The sequence below is a fragment of the Ammodytes marinus genome (assembly GCF_949987685.1).
Source record: "Ammodytes marinus genome assembly, chromosome: 4".
Taxonomy (NCBI): Eukaryota; Metazoa; Chordata; class Actinopteri; order Uranoscopiformes; family Ammodytidae; genus Ammodytes; species Ammodytes marinus.
Window position 1 is genome coordinate 13,885,941 of NC_137233.1, and position 25,366 is coordinate 13,911,306.

At 41.5% G+C, this 25,366-nt stretch overlaps 2 protein-coding genes across 2 annotated transcripts; both read right to left on the reverse strand.

The window, feature by feature from the left end:
- Positions 1-201: 201 nt before the first annotated feature.
- Positions 202-20,626, reverse strand: LOC307249169 (inositol-3-phosphate synthase 1-A-like). Its single transcript, XM_080025804.1, has 11 exons — positions 20,416-20,626; positions 19,565-19,689; positions 19,314-19,475; positions 18,744-18,873; positions 15,310-15,503; positions 14,572-14,721; positions 13,530-13,745; positions 7,967-8,131; positions 7,765-7,878; positions 1,111-1,328; positions 202-769 (listed from the first exon to the last, which is right to left on the reverse strand). The coding sequence occupies exons 2-11, from the start codon at positions 19,676-19,678 to the stop codon at positions 574-576; spliced, it is 1,659 nt and encodes a 552-aa protein (XP_079881930.1). The 5' UTR covers positions 19,679-19,689; positions 20,416-20,626; the 3' UTR covers positions 202-573.
- Positions 20,627-23,174: 2,548 nt separating this feature from the next.
- On the reverse strand, positions 23,175-23,929 carry pth4 (parathyroid hormone 4; the record flags this gene model as incomplete). The annotated part of the gene is made up of 2 exons (XM_080025396.1): positions 23,175-23,448; positions 23,844-23,929. 2 exons carry the CDS (start codon positions 23,927-23,929, stop codon positions 23,175-23,177), a joined length of 360 nt encoding a protein of 119 aa, XP_079881522.1.
- Between the last annotated feature and the right edge of the window lie 1,437 nt (positions 23,930-25,366).

Here is a 25,366-nt window from a genome sequence, read left to right on the forward strand (position 1 = left end):
CCGTTTTTATTGTTTTGTCAAAAAGTGATATTAGTCAATTAAAAGGGTATTTCAGCAGGTAAAAGGGACTGGTTAGGTTAAACTAATCTGTCCCCCATAACCCTCATGAATGTTATCCAGTCATTCTGAGGCAGAAATACCCTTTCAGTAGGAATAGGAATTGGACTGGGATGAAAAAATCAACATGCTGGTACAATAATGCATAGTCATAATTTCTTTATTTTAAACAGAAGCCATCCAAATCAGGTCAATTACAGCAGTTTCCAGTTACAATAAAGTACATTACAGTAGATGCCTTAATCAAGTAAATGTCTTGCCTGGTCATGATATAAACTGCAAACACGATAGTAATTATTCGGTTACAGGAAATGTTAAAGTTTTAAAAAGACATATTTGCCATTACAACAGACATATTATGTATATTTGCGTATTATGATAGTTTGATCCTGGTAAAAGCAGTTGTACACATATAACATGAACAAAATTAAAGGTTAGTTTTTTGTAATAATACTGTAGCTTGATCAATGCGAGTGTTTCAAGTTTACAACTGTAGCTCTAGTGTTGTATTTTCAGTCATATCGCATAGCCCTCGTCATCAACATGTGCACAGAAGCCATTCGTTAGAGGTCTATGGTTCCCGTTGGTAAGGGCAACTTTGTTCAAAGCAGCCATGTTGCCATTGACGACGGTGGTGTGTTGAGGCAGGAAGTCTCTCTGCAGCTTGTGCTCCAGCAGCATGTGGTTCTGAGGAGGAAGGCCGAGACAGGCTCTGAAAGACAAGGAGGGAGACTGCTGTCAACTTCTGTCACTGAATGAAATATAAGCCTATAAGCCAAATGCCTCCAAATGATCATTCTTCTGTTGAATCTATAATGGAGCCATTGGGGAAAATGTGTTGGTAAAGGTTAAGAAACTAAAGTTTGTCCATACCTTTTTGACCCTCAACTGACTTTCAAGTATTCTATCAAAGCTACACCAAAACAGCATTCTACCATCTTTAATATGGGTGTTTCTTCTTATTAATTTTAATGTGTTTTATTGTAAAGGGTATCGGGACCATGGTGCATGGTGGTGATTCTGCACTTTACATGAAGAATGATCGGTTGATACCTCATGACGTTTTCTATGCAGGCCCTCTGGCGGAAGAAGGCATTGATAACGGGGGTCCCTTTTGGGACCAGGGGGGCCTTGCAGAGGAAGGAGAGCAGTGCTAAGACACTGTGGAAGGTCTGGAAGTCCTCCTCCCCCTGGGGCCGGATGGTCACACGCTGGCAAAGCTCAGTCAACATGACCAGGTCCAGGATGATAGGGCTGGCCAGCAGAGAGTCCTGTTGCAAAGGAAAGAGGTGAGTATAATGGGGCAATAGAGGGAGAGGGGACTGTTTAGACATTTATCAATACACAGAAACCCTAGGCCATGTTTGGCACATACTGTAGTTCCTTCGCCATACAGGGGCCTGATTTATAAACGTGGCGTACGCCCAGAAGAGGGCGCACGCCAATTTCTACGCAAACAATGGGATTTATAAAAACCAAACTTGACGGGAAGATGTACGGTCCTCCACGCAATCTCTGACCCATGCGTACGCACAGAAAGTGGAGAAAGGAGAAACGGCGACTCCGTCGGCACATGTATGAAGTGTGAAAACGAATGTGTTTGTGTAAAATGAATCCAGATAGGCCTATTATAAGCCATGTAGGTCTATCATATATTGGGAGTTCCTTTGCAAAACGGATGAAGCCATTCTTACAACTAATACAAAAATGCCTCCACGGATTTTTCCATGGAGTGATACCAACAAAAACAAAGCGAATTAGGATCTTAAATAGCCAACAAACGGAGATATATGAGTGCAAATAAAAAAACAACAGCAACGTTCGAATAAGCTCTGCAGTTATTAAAGAATAACCTATCTGCATGTTATTGAATTAATTCTGATAATATTGAGGTGGAATACAACCTATTACTTTTACACTGACGCTGTTCCCGATGCCTCAGTCAGGCAGACAGGAGTGCAGTTTCATACACTAATCATATGCCTACTAGTACAGGCATTTTGTGAGAAAATATGGGTGGACCTCTCAAAAATTGCAACAGAAACCATTTCAACTGTTTTTGACTCATGAATATGTAATTAATAACATACTAAAAGTCTTAAGGAATCCAAGTGGTGGAAAGTTATTTTCTAAGGGGTTTCTTAACCATACCTTTATGTCAATTTTCGGCTTCCTAAAGTACTGTTTTATGGTAGAGGGGATATGTGCAAAATTGTTAACCTTTTCAGAAAAGCTTGAAACTTGGTACACTTATACAGTTTGGGGCTCGGAACATTTTCAGATATTAAGCCATTGCAAAATTGAATCATGGTTGCCATGGAGACCATTTTACTTTCCGCCATAGCCTAATTATGCATTTTTCATCATAACTAGTGATGTCTAACCCTATGTTTTCATGGTCAGGGATTACTATGATACCACACAACATCAGAAACAGTTAAGGTCAATAGTTAAGGGTGAATCCAATGTTAATTTTTATGTATTTATACATTCTTTTCTGATATCCACACAAATCGTTCATTACTGTCCATATCAACCGACAACTTTGTTTAACAAGAGATATGGTACAATGCATGTGCAAATAAATGATTAACTATGAAGTCATAATATTCATTTGATTTAATTTTCTTGCCATAAATGTATTAAATGTTTTCAAGATAACAATGTCAAGTTATTTTTGGGTAATTGTTGCCTTTATTAGTTAGAGAGAGAGATCAGAACCATATGACCCGACAGCAGACCTGGAACTCATATGGAAAACTGCCATCCTGTTTGTCTCACAAAGGCCAGCATGGTCTAGTATGATGCAATTTGCAAAGCATGGCAATCACCCGGGGTAAACATCCTTTGTGTTTACCCCATTGGTTGATATGAGACGTAGTGACCCTACATGCATCTACTCCGCATGTAAGTTCCTATGTGAACATGCCCACTGCCACAATTCCACCCCAATCATCAAATTTTATCAACCACTGGTGGAAGGCATTTTCTTATGAAAGCAGCTGAGCCAGAGGTTAGTGACTTGGGGGCTTCCACACTGATATGAGTTGTTGGGGTCCATTGGGCATGTTATGGTTGATGCTGGGAAGAGGAAGTGATAATGATGTTCTATGCAGCCGTTGTGCACATTATGACAGGGAAGATGTTTGGATGGGATTTGCATTGAAAGAGTCCTTAATTGCCTGATTCTGCCTGATGCACTTGTTGTAACTCCCAATTAGCTGCAAGGAGATCCAAAATACTATGATGAAGAGATGTCATCAGCAGATGATACCTGCTTGAGATTGTTTATAAAACTCTGGTGTCAATTAAGTTGCTGCAATATATGCAATTCAAAGCTGATAGACGATGTCTGCAGAGAAGGCTTGCCATTCTGATGTGATTCTCAGAATAAGATGACTTCTCAAATGCAAAACTGAATCCTTAAAATCCTTTGGTAGACATATTTTGCAAGTTTCTGGGAATTGGGAACTTCACCTTGAAACAATATCAGAAAGGCTTCCTTTCATGGCAGTATCAGGGCATAATCTCTACACAAAATCAGCTCACATCTACAGTATGTGCAGACAGGGCCGCCCATAAGGGGTAGAAAGTGTGAAAGCTTTCTAGGGCCCAGCCACTTGGGGGGCCCATGGTCTTTGGAAGCCAAGAACCTACCTAGATAACCTTTATTTTTAGATTTTTAGATATTTATGTCAATATCTATTCAAAGTTGGGTGTTTACACAGAGCCGCGGCTCCGCTTAAGGCCATTTAAAAAGCAGTAGAAAAGCTACTTGTGTCTGGGTGTGGATGTGAAAAGTATTTGGACCCCATGAAAAAACAGGTTGGGTACCTTTTTGTAGTTCTTCTACATTCTTATAAACAGGACAGGCTAGTTACTCTGTCATTGTCCTGAGTCTACAAACAGGTTTAAAATCTCTCTCCCCATAACGTACATTTTTGTGAAAAAGAATTTCCCTTTGGGGACTATAACTTCTAAAGGCTTTGACATAAGTCTTCAGGTTGACACGGCCAGCCAGGTCTGACCACTTTTTCAGAAACCTGGCCAATTGACCAACCAGCCGAGTGATACCACAATGAAGCTGACGAGCAGCATCATCCTGTTTTAATCATTGTAACCACCAAGGTCCTGCTTTCTGTATTGTTTCTAAAAATTAAAAATTAAAATAGACCTAAGGAACTGTGTACCGTAGTGTTCAAAGATTAAGAACTTTTTTGTAATGATTTCAGTAACGTTTTCAGTAATTTTGCAGTGATGAGAGCAGAATGAACTAAGCCTAAATGTTGCAACCAAATATAGGCCAACTTTATAGTTTTGAAGGGTAGGTTGGTTTGGTTATTCATGTAGAGAACCGCCTTTTTTTCTTTTTTGTGTGAAGAATTTGTTGTTGATGTTAATTTTTAAGCGTTATTTATTTCAACAATACCACCAAAATATTTCAAATGATTTATTGTCATGTGCAGAAATACAAAAGAGTGCAATATTTGGTGCAGTCAATTAGTGTAAATGTATCTTATACCAGAAACTAGTAGCATAGAAAACGTGCAAATTGTGAAAAAACTTTTAGATTGCTTTAGTGGATACTAAAGAAGAACAATGTCTCTGTGTGAATTGATTATTTTGTAGAGAACTGCTGATCTGTTAAACAATTGTGTGAGTGGGTATTCAAAATAAATTGGTAGATTTGCTGGGCTAAATCAGAAATGTACGTGCTACTATTGTAAAATAATAAGCCCTTGCTCCCCTAACTGTCCCTGCAAATCCCTGGTTGATAAGATAGTTATTCTCTCTACAAATACATGTATGTGTTTTTTTTTAAAGATATTTTTTGGGCATTGTTATGCTTTATTGATAGTGCAGAGAGACAGAGGTGAAATGGGGCAGAGAGGGGAGTGACATGCAGAGAACGACCGCGGGCGGGAATCGAACCCGGATCTGCTGCTGGGCCCGGCCCGGGGGGGGGGACGCCCTACCAACTGAGCTAAGGGCGCCCAACCTTAACGGTTTCTGATGTTGTATGTGGTATCATAGTAATCCCTGACCATGAAAACATAGGGTTAAACATCACTAGTTATGTGGTATTATGTTTGGTTATGATGAAAAATGCATAATTAGGCTATGGCGGAAAGTAAAATGGTCGCCATGGCAACCATGATTCGATTTTGCAATGGCTTAATATCTGAAAATGTTCAGAGCCCCAAACTACACTCAACAAAAATATAAACGCAATAAAATTGCTCCCATTTTTCATGAGATGGACTTAAAGATCTAAAATTCATTCCAGATACACAATTGTACCATTTCTCTCAAACATTGTTCACAAATCTGTCTAAATGTGTGATAGTGAGCACTTCTGCTTTGCTGAGATAATCCATCCCACCTCACAGGTGTGCCACATCAAGATGCTGATCTGACATCATGATTAGTGCACAGGTGTACCTTAGACTGTCCACAATAAAAGGCCACCCTGAAATGTGCAGTTTTGTCTCACAGCAAAATGCCACAGATGCCACAAGCATTGAGGGAGCGTGCAATTGGCATGCTGACAGCAGGAATGTCAACCAGATCTGTTGCTCGTGCATTGAATGTTCATTTCTCCACCATAAGCCGTCTCCAGCAACTTCGCACAGCCATTGAAGAGGAGTGGACCAACATTCCACAGGCCACAATTGACAATCTGATAAACTCTATGCGAAGAAGATGTGTTGCACTGCATGAGGCAAATGGTGGTCACACCAGATACTGACTGGTTCTGAGTCCCCAGACCCCCAATAAAGCAAAAAAATTCACATTTCAGAGTGGCCTTTTATTGTGGACAGTCTAAGGCACACCTGTGCACTAATCATGATGTCAGATCAGCATCTTGATGTGGCACACCTGTGAGGTGGGATGGATTATCTCAGCAAAGCAGAAGTGCTCACTATCACACATTTAGACAGATTTGTGAACAATGTTTGAGAGAAATGGTACAATTGTGTATCTGGAATGAATTTTAGATCTTTAAGTCCATCTCATGAAAAATGGGAGCAAAAACAAAAGTGTTGCGTTTATATTTTTGTTGAGTGTATATAAGTGTACCAAGTTTCAAGCTTTTCTGAAAAGGTTAACAATTTTGCACATATCCCCTCTACCATAAAACAGTACTTTAGGAAGCTGAAAATTGACATAAAGGTATGGTTAAGAAACCCCTTAGAAAATAACTTTCCACCACTTGGATTCCTTAAGACTTTTAGTATGTTATTTATTACATATTCATGAGTCAAAAACAGTTGGAATGGTTTCTGTTGCAATTTTTGAGAGGTCAGGTTATATAATGCCTGGACTATACTGTACATCACATACTGTGCTAATTTTTCATGCTTTTAGTCCGTTTTATCAATGTGTTTTTCTTTGTGGTTAAGCACGTCGTAACTGTGTTTTGAACATAGATAGTATAGGCTATTACAAGGTTTTGAAAGGGACTGTGAAGTGTATTATTAACCCTCTGCCGCCTGTCAATGCCCCGGGAGATATTCTCCGAATCTGTATCTCATGGGGGGGTCTCAGTGTCCCCCGCTCGTGGCACAAACACTGCTATGTGAGGATATGCACTTTTTTGCGTCCACTTTTATGTCGGATCGCTTCTTTTTATTTCGGCCACAGCGTTCACAGAGATCGCCACAGTCTGCACTCTGACGCCTTTACGCTCACACTGTGCCACCAAACTACAGTATATTTTCCCTGGTCGCCACTTCTCCAACGGGTACTTCGGCATGACTGCAGTGATCCACACCGTGTGGAGTCTATTTTTCCATTTCCCTTTCAGTCGGCGATTTCCACTACCGCCTTCATGCACTCAGTAAATTATATTAATTCGGGCGTGTCAATGACTATGTTTGGGTAAATATGGGCGTTACGTGAAGCCCGCAAAGGCTGCGCCACAATTAGAGTTGATTGTGATTTATAAAGGGAAACAGGCGTAAGACGTGAGTTGCGCACTGTTTTATAAATCCGAATATTTTTGTTTGCACGTAGATCCTAAATTTCTTCCGTACGCCAGCTCCCACGTGAATCCCAAGCTTTATAAATGAGGCACCAGGACTTTTATCTAGCCTATACTGTAGCTGTGTCTTACATTTTTTTCTAAATTTTGTAGATAATTGCTTTGATGCCAACTACACTGATGTAATTAAAATTATGCCATCTAAACTGATTCTTTCAAGTGTTTGTTGTTAGATCCTTGTGTGTTAATTGATTTTGTGAATTCACAACACAATACATTTACTACTTGAAGCCAATATGTGTAGAATTTTTTGTGTGATGGTAGAATCTTTCAAAATGATTTTGACAGCATTAATTTTGTAGGAAAATGGGACAATCCTGGTGAAAATTGATGCTGTGTAAATCTGTCGCTTTCAACCCATTCATATCATGAATCATGCACAGTTGCCTACCTAATGTAGCTCCACATACAGATAAAGTGTGTGTACATAGAACAGAATAGGTGTAATTTTGTGTGTAGGAATGGTGTTGTGTCTAAAGAAGCTACTACTATGCCTTCTGAGTATGTCAATGACTTGAAGATGTCTATTTAAATTAGCTCCAAGACTTGTTAAAACAGATTAACAGTAAGCTCTCGCACTCCAGAGCCTCCTCCTCCCGCTCACAACCACAGTCAGATAAAGAATAACAGCTGTGAAAATTGAAGTACTTTTAGACTCTCACCTCACAGGTGTTGTGCATTGCAATAGTATTTGTCCCACCCATCATTATTTCAGAGGTGTATTCATCCATGGCACGCTTGCTGTCTCCCACATAGGGGACATATTTAATCACCACCTGAAATAACACACAGAGACAGTCAGTCAGTAAGTTGTGTTCTCTGTAAACATCTGTTTGGTGCTCATTATCTTTCCAAGTCACTCACACAGTGGTCAGGTTTCTCTCCCGGCTTGTACAGTATGGGGTTAGACTGGACCATGTCATCCACCACGTTGCTCTTGGAGATCTCTTTGGAGCGGAACTGCTCCGGAGCCGACAGGTTTTTCCCGTCGTTGTTGCCGAGGTGATTGTAGCTCACAATGGCGGTGGGCTGTCAACGGGGATGGGAAAAATACATGGTACTGCAAGTCGATAGCTGTCATTTGAAGGACAATCACAACTTTTCTTGAGTTTTTACTTAAACCAACCAAGTGTCTAAAGGATAGAGGGTGCTGTATGTTTTACAGATTGCAAAGCCCATGTGGAGGTCAAATAGCCCAGCCTGAATGTACATCTGAATGGACACTGCTTTTACAGACAGCCTCCTGCTGTTTCTCTGGTCAGCCTGCCCCTCCCACAATTATAATATCAATGTATATCTCAACCTGTCTGCCTCCCAACCTGTCTCCTTCCACTGTTGTAATGTAAGTTATGCCTCGTTTCCACCGAGTAGAGCGGGTCGGATCAGAGCGGCTCAGAGCGGGACAGCTCACTTTTAAGAATCTCGTGTTGTTTCCACCGCGGACCCTACCCTTACTGGTGGGGCGGGGTTTAGGCTGGACTGCGATAGCCGCCGCCAGAATGTGGGTTAAACTATCGGCTGTGGAACAAATGTGGTCAAGCCAGCGGTCTCTCGTTTTTGCTTGGTCAAACCAGCCGCTTCTTTATTTATTCCCCCCGTGTTGTTGTGAGCACAGAGACGGCTCGGTGCAAGTTGCAACTGATAGAGACAGTGAGAGAACAGCGCTGGCTGCGGCAGCTACGTGACATCGTAGCAGTGGGACACAGTGTAGCCAACTGATTCATTTAATGACGAGGAAAAACACCACACAATAAACAGTGCCGCGCTCACAAGCCAGCGATCTCTCGTTTTTGCTTGGTCAAACCAGCCGTTTCTTTATTTATTCCCCCCGTGTTGTTGTGAGCGTGTATAGCCTACTAGCCTACTAGGCTATCTATGGCGAAAACACACAGAGACGGCTCGGTGCAAGTTGCAACTGATAGAGGCTGCGGCAGCTACGTGACTAGTGGGACACAGTGTAACCAACTGATTAATTTATTGACGAGGAAAAACACTACACAATAAACATTGCTGTGCTCACATTTTCGCCAATACACAAGACTCTCTTCACTCTTGCCGAGATGACTACACATGGCGGAAATGATTATTTCGACCAATCAAATGACGGCTCCGCCGTTTCGGTCCGCTTTCAGGCGGCTAGTACCCCTACGGAGGAGTACTGAGATCGGGAGCGGCTCAGAGCGGTTAGGTGCGCTTAAACCGTACCCTACCCAACTTTTGGCAAATGAAAAGCCAAACTACCCGGACCGAACCGCTCCGATCCGACCCGCTCTACTCGGTGGAAACGAGGCATTAGTCGTCTTCCCCCACCCAGCTTCCTTAAGTATGTATATTCGAACCTGTCTACCCCTCTCCTACATATTATAATTGTGGGAGGGGCAGGCTGACCAGAGAAACAGCAGGAGGCTGTCTGTAAGGGGCCACTCACACTAGGGCCGCGGCCCCGTGCCAAAGCTCATTAGCATACTAAAGTCTAGAACGTTTGGCTAGTGTGACCACACCATCCGTATTCCAGCACGGAACAGCCCCTTGGCCACGGCACACCTGGGAGAGGTGTGCCGTGGCCAAAGTACAGATGCTAATGAGATGACACGCGCACAAGCAAGCGCACAAGCAAGCGCACAGGCGGAGTTCCTGACGTGAATTTATTAAGGATGCGCATAGTCCTTTAACGCCCGCTGCCTTACTAGTCGGCACCAGAATTGCCCACCACTTGGACTTGTAGCTACATAAAATGTGTGAGAATTAACGTGTGTGTAGGCCAAGGTGTGGGCTAATAAAAGAGGGAGAGAAATAAATAGGTGAGCGCAGAAAGCAAAGCAAAAAGGTTTTCGTGTTTACTCACGTTCGTCAGATGATTTTTTTTCTTTTTCCTCCCGTCAGCTGTCATAATACTGTCTTTACGCATGGCGGTGGAGACGAACACAAAACAACACACAACGGGACTCCGCGGCCCAGTGATAAGGAAACAGTAGCCTACACTAAGGTTTAACAAGAAACTTTATAAAGACACTTAAAAAAACGATCTCTGCCCATACAAAAAGTTCTGACTTGGATTTGATGGAGCGATCGATGTGTATAAAACCATCCGGTACGTATGGTCTGATGACGGGCCGTTATATTAATAATAAACAGCGTGCTGGACAAATATGAGACTGTCCACCGCGACCTATTACGTCAAGGCTACATTTAAAAAAAACAATAGCTTAAGGATTCTCGTTGCTCTAATGTGGAAGTGGAATATTTGATGCAAATTTGGCCGGATGAAAATATTCACAAACAGTCGTATAGCCTACAAGTAGACTACGCTTCAAATCCTAAACGCGCACGGTGACGTAGGCAAGGTGCAAGTGTGCCCAGGCCACGAGCAGTGTGAGCACAGGCCAGCGGGGGGAATGGGGAGGGGGGGGAATCGTGCTGAATCGTGCTGAGCACGGAACAGGCAAAAGGCACTAGTGTGAGTGCGCCCTAAAAGCAATGTCCCTTCAGATGTATATTCAGGCTGGGCTATTTTACCACCACACCCATTTTAGGCAAATGTGTGACTAAGGGCTATATACATTAAGGTGACTTGACTTAAGTTGTTTAAAGGGGTAGTTCAGGATTTTGGACATAGGGCCTGATTCCCAAGTTAGCCTTGGTGTTCTTTATAATTGGAGACAGTTTTCAACACATTTAATTCAGTCCTTGTAGTTGCAGAGTGCGCTCGTGCTAAGCTAGCGCACGGCATTGGGGGGATACCTAGCTGCTACTAAAACAGTCTTACCCACTCCACAGTACACCCGAGGCTAATCAATTATAACGCCAGACTATCGATGTAAATGTCTGTGTTGATAGAATAATTTTAGAAATAAAACCAACCTCGCATCGCATGAATTATTGCATTTTGGGGACTACTTTCTCGGCAGCAGCGGACTTTTACTTTGCTGTGTAACCGAATCACTTTAGCAGAAAGTAAACAGAGCAGCGTGGGACAGCAACTGAAACGAACGACTAGGCAACATGGTGCGCCAGTGTGCATTCAGGAATTGTACAAATAAATCCCACAGATGGACACCACAAAGTTTTGCTCTGTCTCGGGAGACGCTATGCCCAGACACGTCTAGACCCTGAAAGCTAGTGTCCAGCTCCAGCTCTTGCATTTGTGGGGTGACCAAATCCCACTCCCTGCAGCAAAAACATTCGTCCTGTGTCGGCATTTCTATACATTTTCTGCACTGGCACCACCAGTCTCCTGTTGTTCTGTCCCGATTCTCTGCTGCATCTCCAGCGGGGGCTGTCTCTAAAGACGCTCTTTCTTTTTCTGCCCTTTGCGCATCCATCTCTCTGTTCTTCATCAGTGTATTCCGGCTCGTACAGGTACGGTTCCGGTGGTGGATACAACAAATTCCTCATAATCGTCTTCAAAAGCATCGCTAAAGGTGCGAACACACTAGGCATTTTACACGCGTAAGATTTACGTGCGTAACGCGGCTAAAATGTTGCTTGATCATTTTGTGTCAAAAATGGTTATACGCGCGTAATGTGACGAGTCTCCCTCCCGATATTGTATTTCCCTTATCAACCATGGCTGCGATCAGAACCGACCCGACACAACATGCGTGCATGTCCACACAAAAACAACAACAATACGGCCAACAACTGTGCCAAAAGACAAACTGAACAGCACAAATAGCCTAGCATTAAAACAGCATTGCATATTCACGGCAGCTACATAACAAACACAGTTACAGCAGCATCGGTGCACGGCGGCACAACATAAAGGCAAGTAGCCAAAATTACCCTACCTGGCTGTGACAGGGGACCGTGGCTGGCGTAGATCAACACCGGTGCATCGTGTACTTGTCGTGAAAGTCCCGCGGACAGTCGTCATGTTTGGGTTCATTATATGAGGCGCTAGCCGCCCGCACACAACAGGGTGAGTTAACTAATGCTATACGGCGCTAACTTTGTTTATCGGCTAAAGCACAGCTACACATATTCACTGAATTAACCAGGAAGTCCACTCTCCTGGTTTACTTTCCCCACGTATTGTAACCCCGAGCGGCTTCATACAGCACCGGCCGCCGCAATACATTTACTCCTCGGTGTCTCGCATCAGCCTCTGTGTACAGTACACTGTTCTCCGACCCTGCCAATGTATGTGACGTAGGGTCAAGCTCAACGCTGATTGGCCAACGCGGCTAATCGTCTCGCGTAGGAGCAACAAAAGTTCAATTTTTTGAACTCCTCGCGTAGCTATACGCGCGTAATATATACGCACGTAATATATACGCGCGTAAAAATGTTGCTTTAGCGCGAGTGAAAATGTTGCTTTAGCGCGAGTGACGCATTTACGCGCCATGTACGCGCGTAAACCAATGGTTCCCTATGGAAAAGGGGCGGGTTTCATACGCGTCTGTACGCGTGTAAAGTGCCTAGTGTGTTCGCACCTTAAGTCCTCCAAACGTGGCCATATCTTGTTTATTGAATAGGCTAATAAAAGTCCTTCGTGCGTGCACTGTACTCTGCGTCTGTAACTATGAGAGCAGCAGGTAAACAAACTATTATAGATCCGGTAACCTAGGTATTAGTCCGCCGCTGCCGCAGCCTGGCAGGAATACACACTGCTACACAGCAAGTCCCTCAAAATGCAATATGCGAGGCTAGTTTAATTTCTAAAATTATTCTATCAACACAGACATTTACATCGATAGTCTGGCGTTATAATTGATTAGCCTCGGGTGTACTGTGGAGTGGGGAAGGCTGTTTTAGTAGCAGGCTAGGTATCCCCCCAATGCCGTGCGCTAGCTTAGCACGAGCGCACTCTGCAACTACAAGGACTGAATTAAATGTGTTGAAAACGGTCTCCAATGATAAAGAACACCAAGGCTAACTTGGGAATCAGGCCTTATGTCCAAAATCCTGAACTACCCCTTTAACGTATTCCTCTCAATTTAATTCTGGTCTTAGACAGAAATCATAACCCTTAAAATCAATAACCTTACTATTTAGTGTTCTTAGATTTTATTTTGCATTATAATAAAAAATATTGGATAAAGCCAGAGTCAAAATCTTTTTTATTTTGATAATGTATTAATGTCCAAAGTTTTGACAGAACAGATTTTGGATTCTGCCTTTTGCAATTACATATATAAATAAAATGTGTCTATGTACAGGTCTTAAAGATGCCTTTTCATCATGTTTTTAAGAACAAAATGTATCATAAATCAGACAAATAGGAATAGGAGGAATATAGCTACAGACACAAACAGACAAGGTTTAGTAGAATAAACCCCTAAATGTACATATTGGACCTTTAATATGAAAGAAGACATGTTAGTATGGAAGTGAAATACCCTGAATATCTCAAAATTGACCAATGCTTTAAAAAAACAATGTATTTGCCTGCAGTGTTTCGCCTTAGTTTATTGTCTATCTTTCTCACCTTGATACCTGCGCGGACCAGAAAGTCTACCAGCACCGACTTGATCTTGGTCTGACCGGATTTGAAGTCATCTCCTCCAATGAACACTCCTTTCTGCACGGCCAGCTCCACCGCTCCCGGGACAAAGGTGTTCTGTGGGGAGCCGTTGATGAAGGCACAACCCTCCAGTATACTGGCCACTGCAAACAGAGTGGAGGGAGACACCTCTGCTCCAACCTAATGGTTGTAGCGGGGGATAAAAGAGTGATAATGACACTTACTGAGTGTATCATCCTATTGAGTCAGAATTCTCAACACAGAAGGTTGCACGTCCCACTGAGACTCTCTTTACATAGCACAACTCTATTGTGGGCTTCAAGCCTATCTGAGATTGAGCTATTTTCTGAAGATCATAGATATGAAATAGTCTATTATTGTTGCTGACAGCTGTACAAGCATGCTGATATAAAAAGGAATAGCCGACTGTTTCAGACTCATTATGGAATTTAATCTATTCAGATTTCAGTTTAATTGAGGATTGCTGTTTGGTCGGCATTAAGAGGAAATTTAAGTTGATAAGAGAGATTCGGGGCTACCGGCCACCACGATTATGCTTTTAGATTTCGCACTTTAGTAGCCTGGTCCTACCAGACCATCATACTTAATTTAATTTGTGCAGAGGGTCTGGAATCGCTCAATTGACTAAACTCACTTAAAGTCGGGTGTATGCTGAAGTTTAAAACTATTGGATCTGCCAAGTCCCACTCTGGATCTGCCAACCAATCGCATAACGTTTGGTCTTGAAGTCATGCGCTGGCTTCTGACTACAACTGAAACTGGCGCACGTCATTGTTCTCAGCCACTCCCTCTGTTCGCTGATTCGACCGCCAAAAATCTGTCCGGAGAACCCGCTAATATACCGCAGGCCCAGACTGACTACTGAAGGGACATGAAAATTGAACGGAAGTACGTAGGCGGGCGGTGCCAGGCTAGCACTTTAGGGCATGTTTAATGAATTGGGATTTTTTTAAATCAAAACTCTTCCAATGGCTCCTGCACTCACCTGGATTGCAGCTAGCAGGTTTTTTGCACTGTCATTGACCCCTGGTATGATGTCGCAGAAGCGCTCAGTGTTGGCAGTCCACAGAACGATGATTTTGTCCACACCACTCGACTGATGGAAGTCTCTTATGTCAGCTCTGATCTGCTCCACCTGAAAAACCATTCATGACCATTCATTAAAGCAGAAGTAATGGTTGGATCGTTTTAGCTAACTTCCTCTCAGTGATTGCAGTTAGCAGTCCCCTCGCTCGTCCCTACGTCACCATATTACACACAGTGGTCTTCGAGCAGCGACTTACCTAGCGTCACCTCAGATCCGCAAGAACGATAAAACATGATAAAAGCTACAAAAAAAAACATTGGTAAAGATTTTTACCTGCTCCGCCATTGTAGCCGGGTAAACATTCAGCTCTCTGTGCGATCACAAGCCGAAAGATCCGTCTCTTTGTAGAGTTCTCTCTCCTAATTGGATAAAGGCTTGTGGGGTATCAGAAAAGTGTCTCTGCTTACTGCAAAGCGGAGTGACTGTGGAACCTGCTTTATTAACACTGCATAAGTGTGCATAAGTGCATACTGTATAAGTCATTGCTGTATGAATATTAGAGCAATTTAACTTGTATATTAACAAAAATATACTGCTCACCTCTGCTTGACGTTGAATGTGAAAATGTCAAAACATAAAAAGCACAATATAAAGTGGGCTTCACGGATGAAGAAGACCCAGTAGACCCAGCTTTACCTGCTCTGCCTTGGTCCCAGTGAGGACGTTGTCAGCCCGACTCTCTTGGTTTGCAGCAATGAAGTCTGGGATATAGATGGACGGTCTGGGTTTCATGCTGCTCATGTGTGGTCGCAGCTGCTCTTGTAATGACCAGTCCAGTACCTCAGCCCTCTCCATTGCGCTGCCAAGATCCAGTTTGGAGATATCCCAGCCTAATAACACAAACACCGCTACAGTTTAAAAATTTGCTGGACCCCTAAGATTTCTCTATTATAATAACTAAAAGGGCAGAGGCTGAACTACGCGAGTCAACACATTCACAGTGTTGTTGATAGGTTTTCAATGTAGTGAGTCCGCAAGACCCACAGGTGGTGATGTGAGAAGGTCCCTGGAGTCAATGGGTCCCCAATAAAATGTTTAATTCTTGAGAAATTGTAATGTTAAACTCCATTCATTCATTGTAAGATATCGTTATAATTTACATATATATTCATGTATATTTAAAATGTATCTGAAATTAAACAAATAATATTCAGAATCCGAAAAGCTTATTATATATATTATATATTAACTGTCACATCCGCAGTACACACAAAATTCAAATAAATTCATAATAAATTAACTTTAAAACAAAATGGTGCCTGTATTACAGAATTAAATTAAAAATAATAGTGCTGATTTAAAAAAGAAATTAAGAAAAATAAAATTATACAGGTATGTTTGTGGTGTGAGCAGCTTAATGTGTCTATAGTATATGTTATGATTGCTCGTACTTAATAGTGTACAGCTTTTTCTCAGTTTGAACTCTTTCCACTTGTCCAGCTGCCATGTGGACTGAGTTCATTTACTACTATGTTCGAAACCTCAACTATTGAAATTAAATCTGTGGTGTTTGATAGCCTGTGTCCACATCATCACCTTCGCACCGAGCCTTTCCAAGCCGACCTAGTGCCCACGAGGGGATCCTCTTCCAACGAGCCTAGTCTTAAGGATAATTGCAACAGAGATAATTTCTTTATTTTATATATAAGCCATCCATAAATCATTGTAATTTACAGTACATTAGATACCTTAATCACGTAAATGTCATGCTTGATCACGCTATGCTATAACTGCAAACACTTTTGTGATTATGTAGTTAAAGTTTAAAAAAGATATATCTTTGCTATAGTTGCGGACAATAAGTTATGTATATTTGCATAATTATGACTGTTCTATCCTGATTAAAGCAGCTGTATACATATAAACCTTTAACAGGCTATGCCCATGTACTGAAATCACTTTTTGGCACCACACCCTCCATGACCCACCCAGTTGAATTCCGCATGAAGACTACGGGTACCCAACTGGTTTACCTCTGAATGGTTTCACGCCCTCTTGAATTCTTTTTTTAAAGTTCTCCTTTAAGGGATAGTCAATTTGTTGACTATCAGTATCCATTTGCGATTAGCAAATTGCAAAGGCCCTGATTTAGGACATACAGTATCTCACAAAAGTGAGTACACCCCTAACATTTCTTCAAATATTTCATTATATCTTTCCATGCGACAACACTGAATAAATGACACTTTGATACAATGTCAAGTAGTCAGTGTACAGCTTGTATAACAGTGTAAATTTACTGTCCCCTCAAAATAACTCGACACACAGCCATTAATGTCTAAACTGTTGGCAACAAAAGTGAGTACACCCCTAAGAAAACATTTCCAAATTGGGCCCAAAGTGTCAATATTTTGTTTTGCCAACATTATTTTCTAGCACTGCCTTAACCCTCTTGGGCATGTAGTTCACTAGAGCTTCACAGGTTGCAACTGGAACCCTCTTCTACCCATTCATGACGACATCAAGGAGCTGGTGGATATTAGAGTCCTTGCGCTCCTCCACCTTCTGTTTGAGGATGCCCCAAAGATGCTCAATAGGGTTTAAGACTGGAGACATGCTTGGCCAGTCCATAACCTTTACCCTCAGTTTCTTTAGCAAGCCAGTGGTCGTTCGGAGGGGTGTTTGGGGTCGTTATCATGTTGCAGTACTGCCCTGCGGCCCAGTTTATGAAGGGAGGGGATCATGCTCTGCTTCAGTATGTCACAGTACATGTTAGAATTCAATGAACTGTAGATCCCCAGTGCTGGCAGCACTCATGCAGCCCCAGACCATGACACTCCAACCACCATGCTTGACTCTAGGCAAGACACACTTGTCTTTGTACTCCTCACCTGGTTGCCGCTCCACACTCTTAACACCATCTGAACCAAATAAATGTATTTTGGTCTCATCAGACCACAGGACATGGTTGCAGTAATCCATGTCCGTAGTCTGTTTGTCTTCAGCAAACTTTTTGTGGGGTTTCTTTTGCATCATCTTTAGAATAGGCTTCTTTCTGGGATGACAGCCATGCAGACCAGTATGATGTTCTAATGATGCAGAGTGCGGCGTATGGTCTGAGCACTGACATGTTGACCCCCCACCCCTTCAAGCCCTTCAGCAATGCTGGCAGCACTCATACGTCTATTTTCCAAAGCCAACCTCTGTGTACGACGCTGACCACGTGCACTCAACCTTCGTAAACTGGGCCGCAGGGTGGTATTGCAACATGATAACGACCCCAAACACACCTCCAAAACGACCAGTGGCTTGCTAAAAAAGCTGAGGGTAAAGGTTATGGCCTGGCCAAGCATGTCTCCAGACCTAAACCCTATTGAGCATCTTTGGGGCATCCTCAAACAGAAGGTGGAGGAGCGCAAGGTCTTTAATATCCACCAGCTCTGTGATGCTGTCATAAATGGGTGGAAGAGGGTTCCAGTTGCAACCTGTGAAGCTCTAGTGAACTACATGCCCAAGAGGGTTAAGGCAGTGCTGGAAAATAATGGTGGCCACACAAAATATTTACACTTTGGGCCCAATTTGTACATTTTTTCTAAGGGGTGTACTCACTTTTGTTGCCAGCAGTTTAGACATTAATGGCTGTGTGTCGAGTTATTTTGAGGGGACAGTAAATTTACACTGTTATACAAGCTGTACACTGACTACTTTACATTGTATCAAAGTGTCATTTCTTCAGTGTTGTCCCATGGAAAGATATAAAGAAAAATGTGAAGAAATGTGAGGGGTGTACTCACTTTTGTGAGATACTGTACATTGTGCAGCGAGTCTGACCCAGGGTTCAAACTGTCAAGTCAATGGTTTTACAAATTCATGCCATCCTCTTCAAGTACCAGTCATGCTCACCAATCAGAAGTGAGCCAAGGCTCCTGCATATACACCAACCAACAACAAGCACGTGGAATGCAGTTTAATATTACATACTGACCATCTTCACCATTTGAAGAGGCTTGTTGGCACCCAAAGCTGCCCTGGGGATAGGTTAAATCACACATCTGCTCATATTACACACAGTCACTTCTCAGTTTCTGTGTCAGGAGGTCAGACTTTGAGCAGCCTGCAATTGTCCTTACCATCAAAGATGATATCATTAGGGTGCACCATGGGTAGGAGGTCACGGAAGGGCACGTTGACCTCGCCCTCCAGGTCTGATCCCACACAAACGGTAGACGCCTGCAGGAAGGAGCCAAAGTAGTTTGCTTTCTGTAAGGATGTGGGAAAAAGAGAAAAACACTTATTTGATTCCCTGTATGGACTATAGTGTCCTGTAAATCCTAAGAACCGGACAACCAAATAACCTACATTTATAAAATAGGCAGAAAATCTTCTTTTTCAGCTCCCTGGTGGCACCTTCACGTTTTTCATATACTATTATAGTGCGATCATTAAGAGGTGTAATCGAAAAATCATAATGACGTTTGCATGTTTTAGCTGTTTAACTACAAATGAATGCTTTAAAGAAGGGATGGCTCTTTTCATCATTATAATTAAGGTTACCAAGTCTAAGTTGGATTAATTAACATCCTATGGTAGTATTGTTTTTTGTGAATTAATCCTCTCAAATGAAGCCACTTGAAGCACTATGCAGGGTTGTTTCTCCCCTCTTTTATATTGAGTATAAACCAGCACTAATGTTCACTCACCTTCACTCCTGTCTTAGTCCTCCAGGTCAGACCCAGCCTGTTGGCCAGTACGGCTGCTGTGACCGTGGTCCCGTTGTTGCCTCCCCAGCCCACCAGCATCACACCCAGTCGAGGCACGCACCTCTCAGTGCGGAGCGTCATCTTGGTGGTGCGGGGGGTCACCTGTTTCCCATATGGGGCAGACTTCATAAGGGGGCTGTACAGTTGACTCACACACATGCGATTCCAGATAATAGAAAGGTTGCCCCTACCGTGACTTTGTTGCCATCCCTGTGCACTGATGCGGTCTGGTACGAGTACTGAGCCTCAATGTGTGTATCTGTGTACCTCACATCAGGGCTGTTGATATGTATGTTGAAGGACATGGTTGCAGAGTCTGCAAATATATAGTAGAAAAACAAAGAGCATGTAAAGTCCAAATTGTAATGTGGAAATAAACCAGGCTTCAGGCGGACGATCTTGCAGCCTGCATGTGAATCTCAATAAATTAACCAGAGGTAACGGACTTCACTGGAGGCACTGGAAAAATCCTCCTGATTGGACATGTCTTATTATAAACATTTGTTTTTATAAAATTGTAAAATACTGTTTTAAAATAACACTTTTAATAAACGTTTAAAACATAAATGTTGGAAATAATTGCTTTTATAAATAAGGTAAAACCAGTAAACCATTAGCCTTATGATTGGACATGTCTGTAAAAAAAATAAATATTGTAAATACATTTTTTTAAACTTATAAAACAGATTTTTGTAAAATATGTTTTTCGATGTAAAAATAAACCTATGTGAGCAAAATGTCGAGAATAATTGCTTTTATAAATAAGGTAAACAAAAATAAGGTTATAAATAATAAGGTTGTAAAATAAAAATATTAAAACATTTTTTTACCGCCCCTCCCCCCCAAATGTGTCTAGACACGTCTGAAGATTTGTAGCCTACGCATTTACGGAACTGCGTGTAGCCTACGCATTTTCAGATATTGTAGCCTACGCAGTTACCATACCCACATACACACGCATCTGAATACGCACACACAGATTGGGATACACATGTGTAACTAGTTGTATCTACAATAATAGCCACATAGGAAAAACCCTCACCTTATTCCACTTCAAAAGTAGCTTAACAATGTCTGAAAATATGTTGCTTAAAAGATGTCCCCGGTGCGTCTCGCTGGCAGTTCTCCGTCTGTCTGAATGATGGACCAATTCTAAGAGCTTTGAATGGAAGTTTCCGGCTATTTATCCTGCACTTTTCCCGACTGCGTACTAGTGACTGCGCCACTGACTGCCTTGCGAGTTGAGGAGGAGAGGACCACTGGTGCGTAGAGTGAATATAGGCTGTATGTGGAGCGGGACCGGATGTAAAATTAATGTGTCAAAATAAAAGCGAAATGTGTGAGAACCCTATGGTGAGAACTTGAGACAGTAGAACGATTAACTTTACACTGAATTGGTTGCATGCTAAAGTTAGCTTACTGTGGTACAAATGTATATTATTTTAGTTAAGGGTCTATTTTATATTGCAAACCAAATGAAAACCATCTACCCCACCCACTTTGAGGGTTATAACATCAACATGGTTATACATCATGGTTATAAACAGTAGCCTCATTTTAGCAATGATAATAATGATCTAACATTTCATTTTGGATCAAATCTACATTCCTCTATCATTAAATAGCCTATTGTGTCATTAATAGGCTATGATATGATAAATGATGTCTCAATTTAGCAGGTATGACCTATGCTCTTTTGTCTTTGGAAGATAATTAATAATATCCCCCAAAAATCTTTGTACAAATAGTATATCACTTACTAAAGCTCTCTTCACTGGCACAATGTGTAAAGCTATTTAACTGGAGCTTAGCAAATTATATGATACACATTACACAATGAAGTTTAAGCGGAAACAAACCAGATCTGTGCATCCACAAAGATTATGATATAAACTTTTACAAAATAAAATTATAGGCTTTTAAATCATTGTTACACAATCACATGCCTTTATACATTATCTGATACATGATATTCATAAGTATCATCCATATCTAGTCTGTTAAAACTGCACAATGAATGTATATTTAGAACGCTAAAGAGACTTGAACCCGATCTATTTACTCATCAGAAACACATGTAAACAGACTGTTCAACATATTGATATTATCATTATTACACAAAGCAGTGTTAAAACTGCAGCCACAGAGAGATCAATACACATGAACATTTCACACACATAGCTGCATGAAGATAGATGACAAAAACGCCGGAACGGAATTTTCAGTTTTTCCTGATTCTAGTGGCCCCTTTGGACAAAAGCAGTAGTGTTTTTACAACACCAGCACCTGCTGTCCTAAAGATGTTTGCAAACATCTGCCAGCGGCGCGTGCATTTGTTTTGGAAGCAAGTGAAAGAGAGACTGCAGGATGCCTCACGATGAGGTCATGTTTGTGACTATGAAAAATTAATAAAGGGAATATGAATATTGTGAAGCAAAGTGACTTTGATTTAGTATGGGAAACACAGGATTTTCCAGTCTGCCTTCCATAAATCGCTTCGTCTGAGTTCCCGGGGTTTTGTACCCGATCAATGGCATTAGTAATAAATAGCATTCTTTTCATTAATGGTCTTGTTTGCTGTTACAGGTAATTTATGATCATCAGAAAAAAAATTATATCGTTTCATTAACATTTAAAAGTTCCAAGTAGTTTCTATAACTGACTATGTAATAAGAGGAAATACCCTTTTGTAAGTATGGGATGATTCACTAAATCATCACATTTTTAAGAAAACGCTTGGTATTTCAAGATGCGGAGATCTTTAGATACAGGCATTTAATTGTATAAGTAATAGGAGGCAACACACTTTTTTCTCAAGATCATGAGCTAATAAAGTCATATCATGAGAAAACTGCTTTACAAAAGTCATACAAGCTAATACATTTTTACTTTCTGTACAGTGTGTAAAATTACAACATCCTGAAAATCGAAACATGCGTTAAGATAAAGATGGATTGCAGGTGATTATTATAGCTGTCTTGAGTCATGACAACTGTGTAAACTGTGACAATAATTGTTGAAGTGTTTGTGCACCTGTCTCATTTAACAGAGCTGCTGTGACTTCAGGTCAGTCAAAGGTACAGTCAAAGTAAATTACTCTAAACTCTGATCTCTGAGTTTGTGTTTGTTGATGAGCCATCATCTCTTGTTAAGAGAGATTTGCAGAGCCAAGTGGCTAATATTAGATATGAGACTGATGTGAAGAAACAAACGTGGAAGATGAATCAGGGAGTGACCTGTTTGTGCTTAAATTGGACGTGAGGACTCAACGTAGTTGAAGCATCTGGCACTGTCAGACCATAGCTGTGTGGGATAAGCTTTGACTGTGAGGTATTTTATCTTTGTAATTTAAAAATATGATGCACTGCATGTGTTTTAGTCGTGCTGTAGGCCTATCTCATCGGGGGAATTTACCAAAATGGTACGGAAGCCAAAACAGCCATGCTGAATTGCTAGACAGTTTTTGGTTCTATTATCCCGTGATCATGAGATATCGAAGCTGGTTTTTCAATAAAAAAAGGCTATTAATCTTGTTAACAAGGGATAACGGAACAAAAAAAAATAGCCATTGGCATAGCTATTCTTGGCTTCCGGCTTGATGCTGAAAAAGTGTATCTTGTCTTGAGGCAGTTCAAACTTGAATTCTTCTAAACTAAAACTTTAATCTGCTTTTTAACTCTTTGAGACATTTGGACACATCTGCAACGTGTTGGTTTTCTTGTGAATTTATTCAAGCGATGGACACAAATAATAATTTCCTTTGACTACACAGCAGCTTCAAGTTGGTGCAAGAGAGCACTGCTAGGCCTCTCTGTCTGACAGCTGAGTCAGGTATGGGTTGTTAAAGAAGTCTCTGAGGAGGCTGTGCGTCCGGGCGGACTGGGGGCTCCCAGCGTCAGGGACCAGTGCTGGATTGAGAGCCAGGTTCAGGCTCTTGGTGGGGTTGAGAGCAGCGGAGCGAGTCTGGGCAGTGTGGAGACCCTCCATGGCGCTGGACAGCCAGATGAGCCTCTTCAGACTCTGAATGTTTCGGCTGCGATCGTGCATTAGTTGGTGTTCAGTCACAGCTCGGCGACTGCAAGAGGAAAAATCCATTACTCTTGACAGGTAGGCTACATCCTCAGTACAGGTCCTCACAACAAAAACTGAAATATCAGAAATCAAACATTTAACTTAGAGGAGGAACCCCTTCTGATTTTGTAAAAAGTGATCAGTATTTAAATCCCAGAATTTGGCTTCTTTAATGTCATGCTCATTTTCAACCGGCGTTACAGAAGTTATGCAGCAGCAGCACATTTAAACACACAAAGTGCGCCCCACAGTTTGAAAACCACTGCTCTAAGCTACAACAGACTTTCCTACTTTAACTCTTCTCAAGTGTGTCCACGTTTTGTTTCGGAGCTTTTAAAAAAGACTCAAAGTTTGCTCCATGTTAAAAATGTTGTGTTAGATCGGGAATGGCCGTCTCACCTCTCGTTCTGTTGACACTGGACGGCTGTAAAGATAAGAAGAAGCATGGCAGCAAGCCAGTGCACAGGCCTGTGGGTCATCTGCATCTTCTGTGACTGAACAGCAGGAAAACACTCACATTAAAACTCTTCGTGTACAGGAAAAAGAACAGGGAGGAACCAAAAATAATTTAGTTACAGGTTTCAAGTCGACGATCTAACAAGTTTAGCTTATAGCCAGTGAACCCGAGAAATATATCAACTTGCATCCCCTCATCCTTGTTTGCCATATTTGAATAATTTTAAGTTTTTCAAGACCAACCAAAAAAAAAAGTTTAACATTTGAGAAGGGTGAGGAAAGAATATATGACTGTACAGCAGAGATTGGAAAATACTATGTTGCAATTCATATTTCATAGAATTCAATAGAAATCTTTATTGTCATTATTCATTGTACAACAACATTTAAATTAGCGTCACCCTGAAGTGCAAAAAATGCAGGAATCCACAATGACAATCATATCATATGTATATTGGAAACAAGTACCAAGACCGTGAATTCTCAGCTACATTTCTTCCACTTTTCAGCACAAAATCTCAGAGTTTGTTTTCTGTCAGTAAATAATGATGAACACAACTTCATTGTTGAAAACAAGTAAACAGCACATCTCAACAACAAAGCAAAGTGAACCTGCAGATCAAGCTGATACACTGATCCTCATCCTGTCAGGATGCTTGTGTTAGGAAAAAATTAAGAACGTAAAAGAAAAACGACTAAAACGTGAACATCTCAGAATGACCTCTGTGTGAGTTTGCTTTCATCCAGTCAATCAACAAAACCCCCAGTAGAAACAGAAAGTACTCCAAACCTCTACTCATAAAATTTAATTTTTTTTACATATTTCACGCAACAACAAAAAAATGCATTTATAGAAGATTTAAATTTTCAATAAAATTTTCAAGTTTTCTGTTATTGATATGATAAATGGAAAATATAACACACAGTTCATTGAAGTCGTAATTCCTTCAACTTTAACAAGGAACATTTAGTCAATGTTGTTGCTCGAAAGAATGAAAAAAGCACTTTGTTCCTCACGGACGGACAAGTTTCATGATTACATTCGTTAATCATCACATTTACATAAGTAAGACTTTGAGCTGTGTTAGGTGATGATAATTAAAGATACCTACATTGTCCCTGTTGGTGACAGCAGCTCCTCCAATGAACCGACACAAATCAACTGACTTTGGGTTCGACCTCCAGACCTTTTTATATAGCCTTACTCCTGACACACACACGCGTGCACACATACACACACACACACGCCCCCCCCCCCCCCCCCACACACACACACACACGTAAACGATTCAGACCTCCCACAGGTTTGAAAGCCACAACAAAAATCAAAGTGAGGCGTTTGATTTGTTAATGAAACGAACGTCAGCACGGCCATATCTCTCTGACATATGGTTTTGTGTCTGCAGGAGGAAAAGTATCAAACATTTTCCACGTTATTTGTGTTAATTTAATCCCAAACCTCCCCC

What these genes read in the sequence shown, in the direction of transcription:
- LOC307249169 (XM_080025804.1), bottom strand. Translation starts at nt 19,678, where the DNA reads ATGTCCTTCAACATACATATCAACAGCCCTGATGTGAGGTACACAGAT. An exon ending in TAATGATATCATCTTTGATG is followed by an intron (nt 15,504 to 18,743) that starts GTAAGGACAATT and finishes TTGTGTTATTAG; the next exon opens with GCTGGGATATCTCCAAACTG. An exon ending in TGCATAGAAAACGTCATGAG is followed by an intron (nt 770 to 1,110) that starts GTATCAACCGAT and finishes CTTGTCTTTCAG; the next exon opens with AGCCTGTCTCGGCCTTCCTC.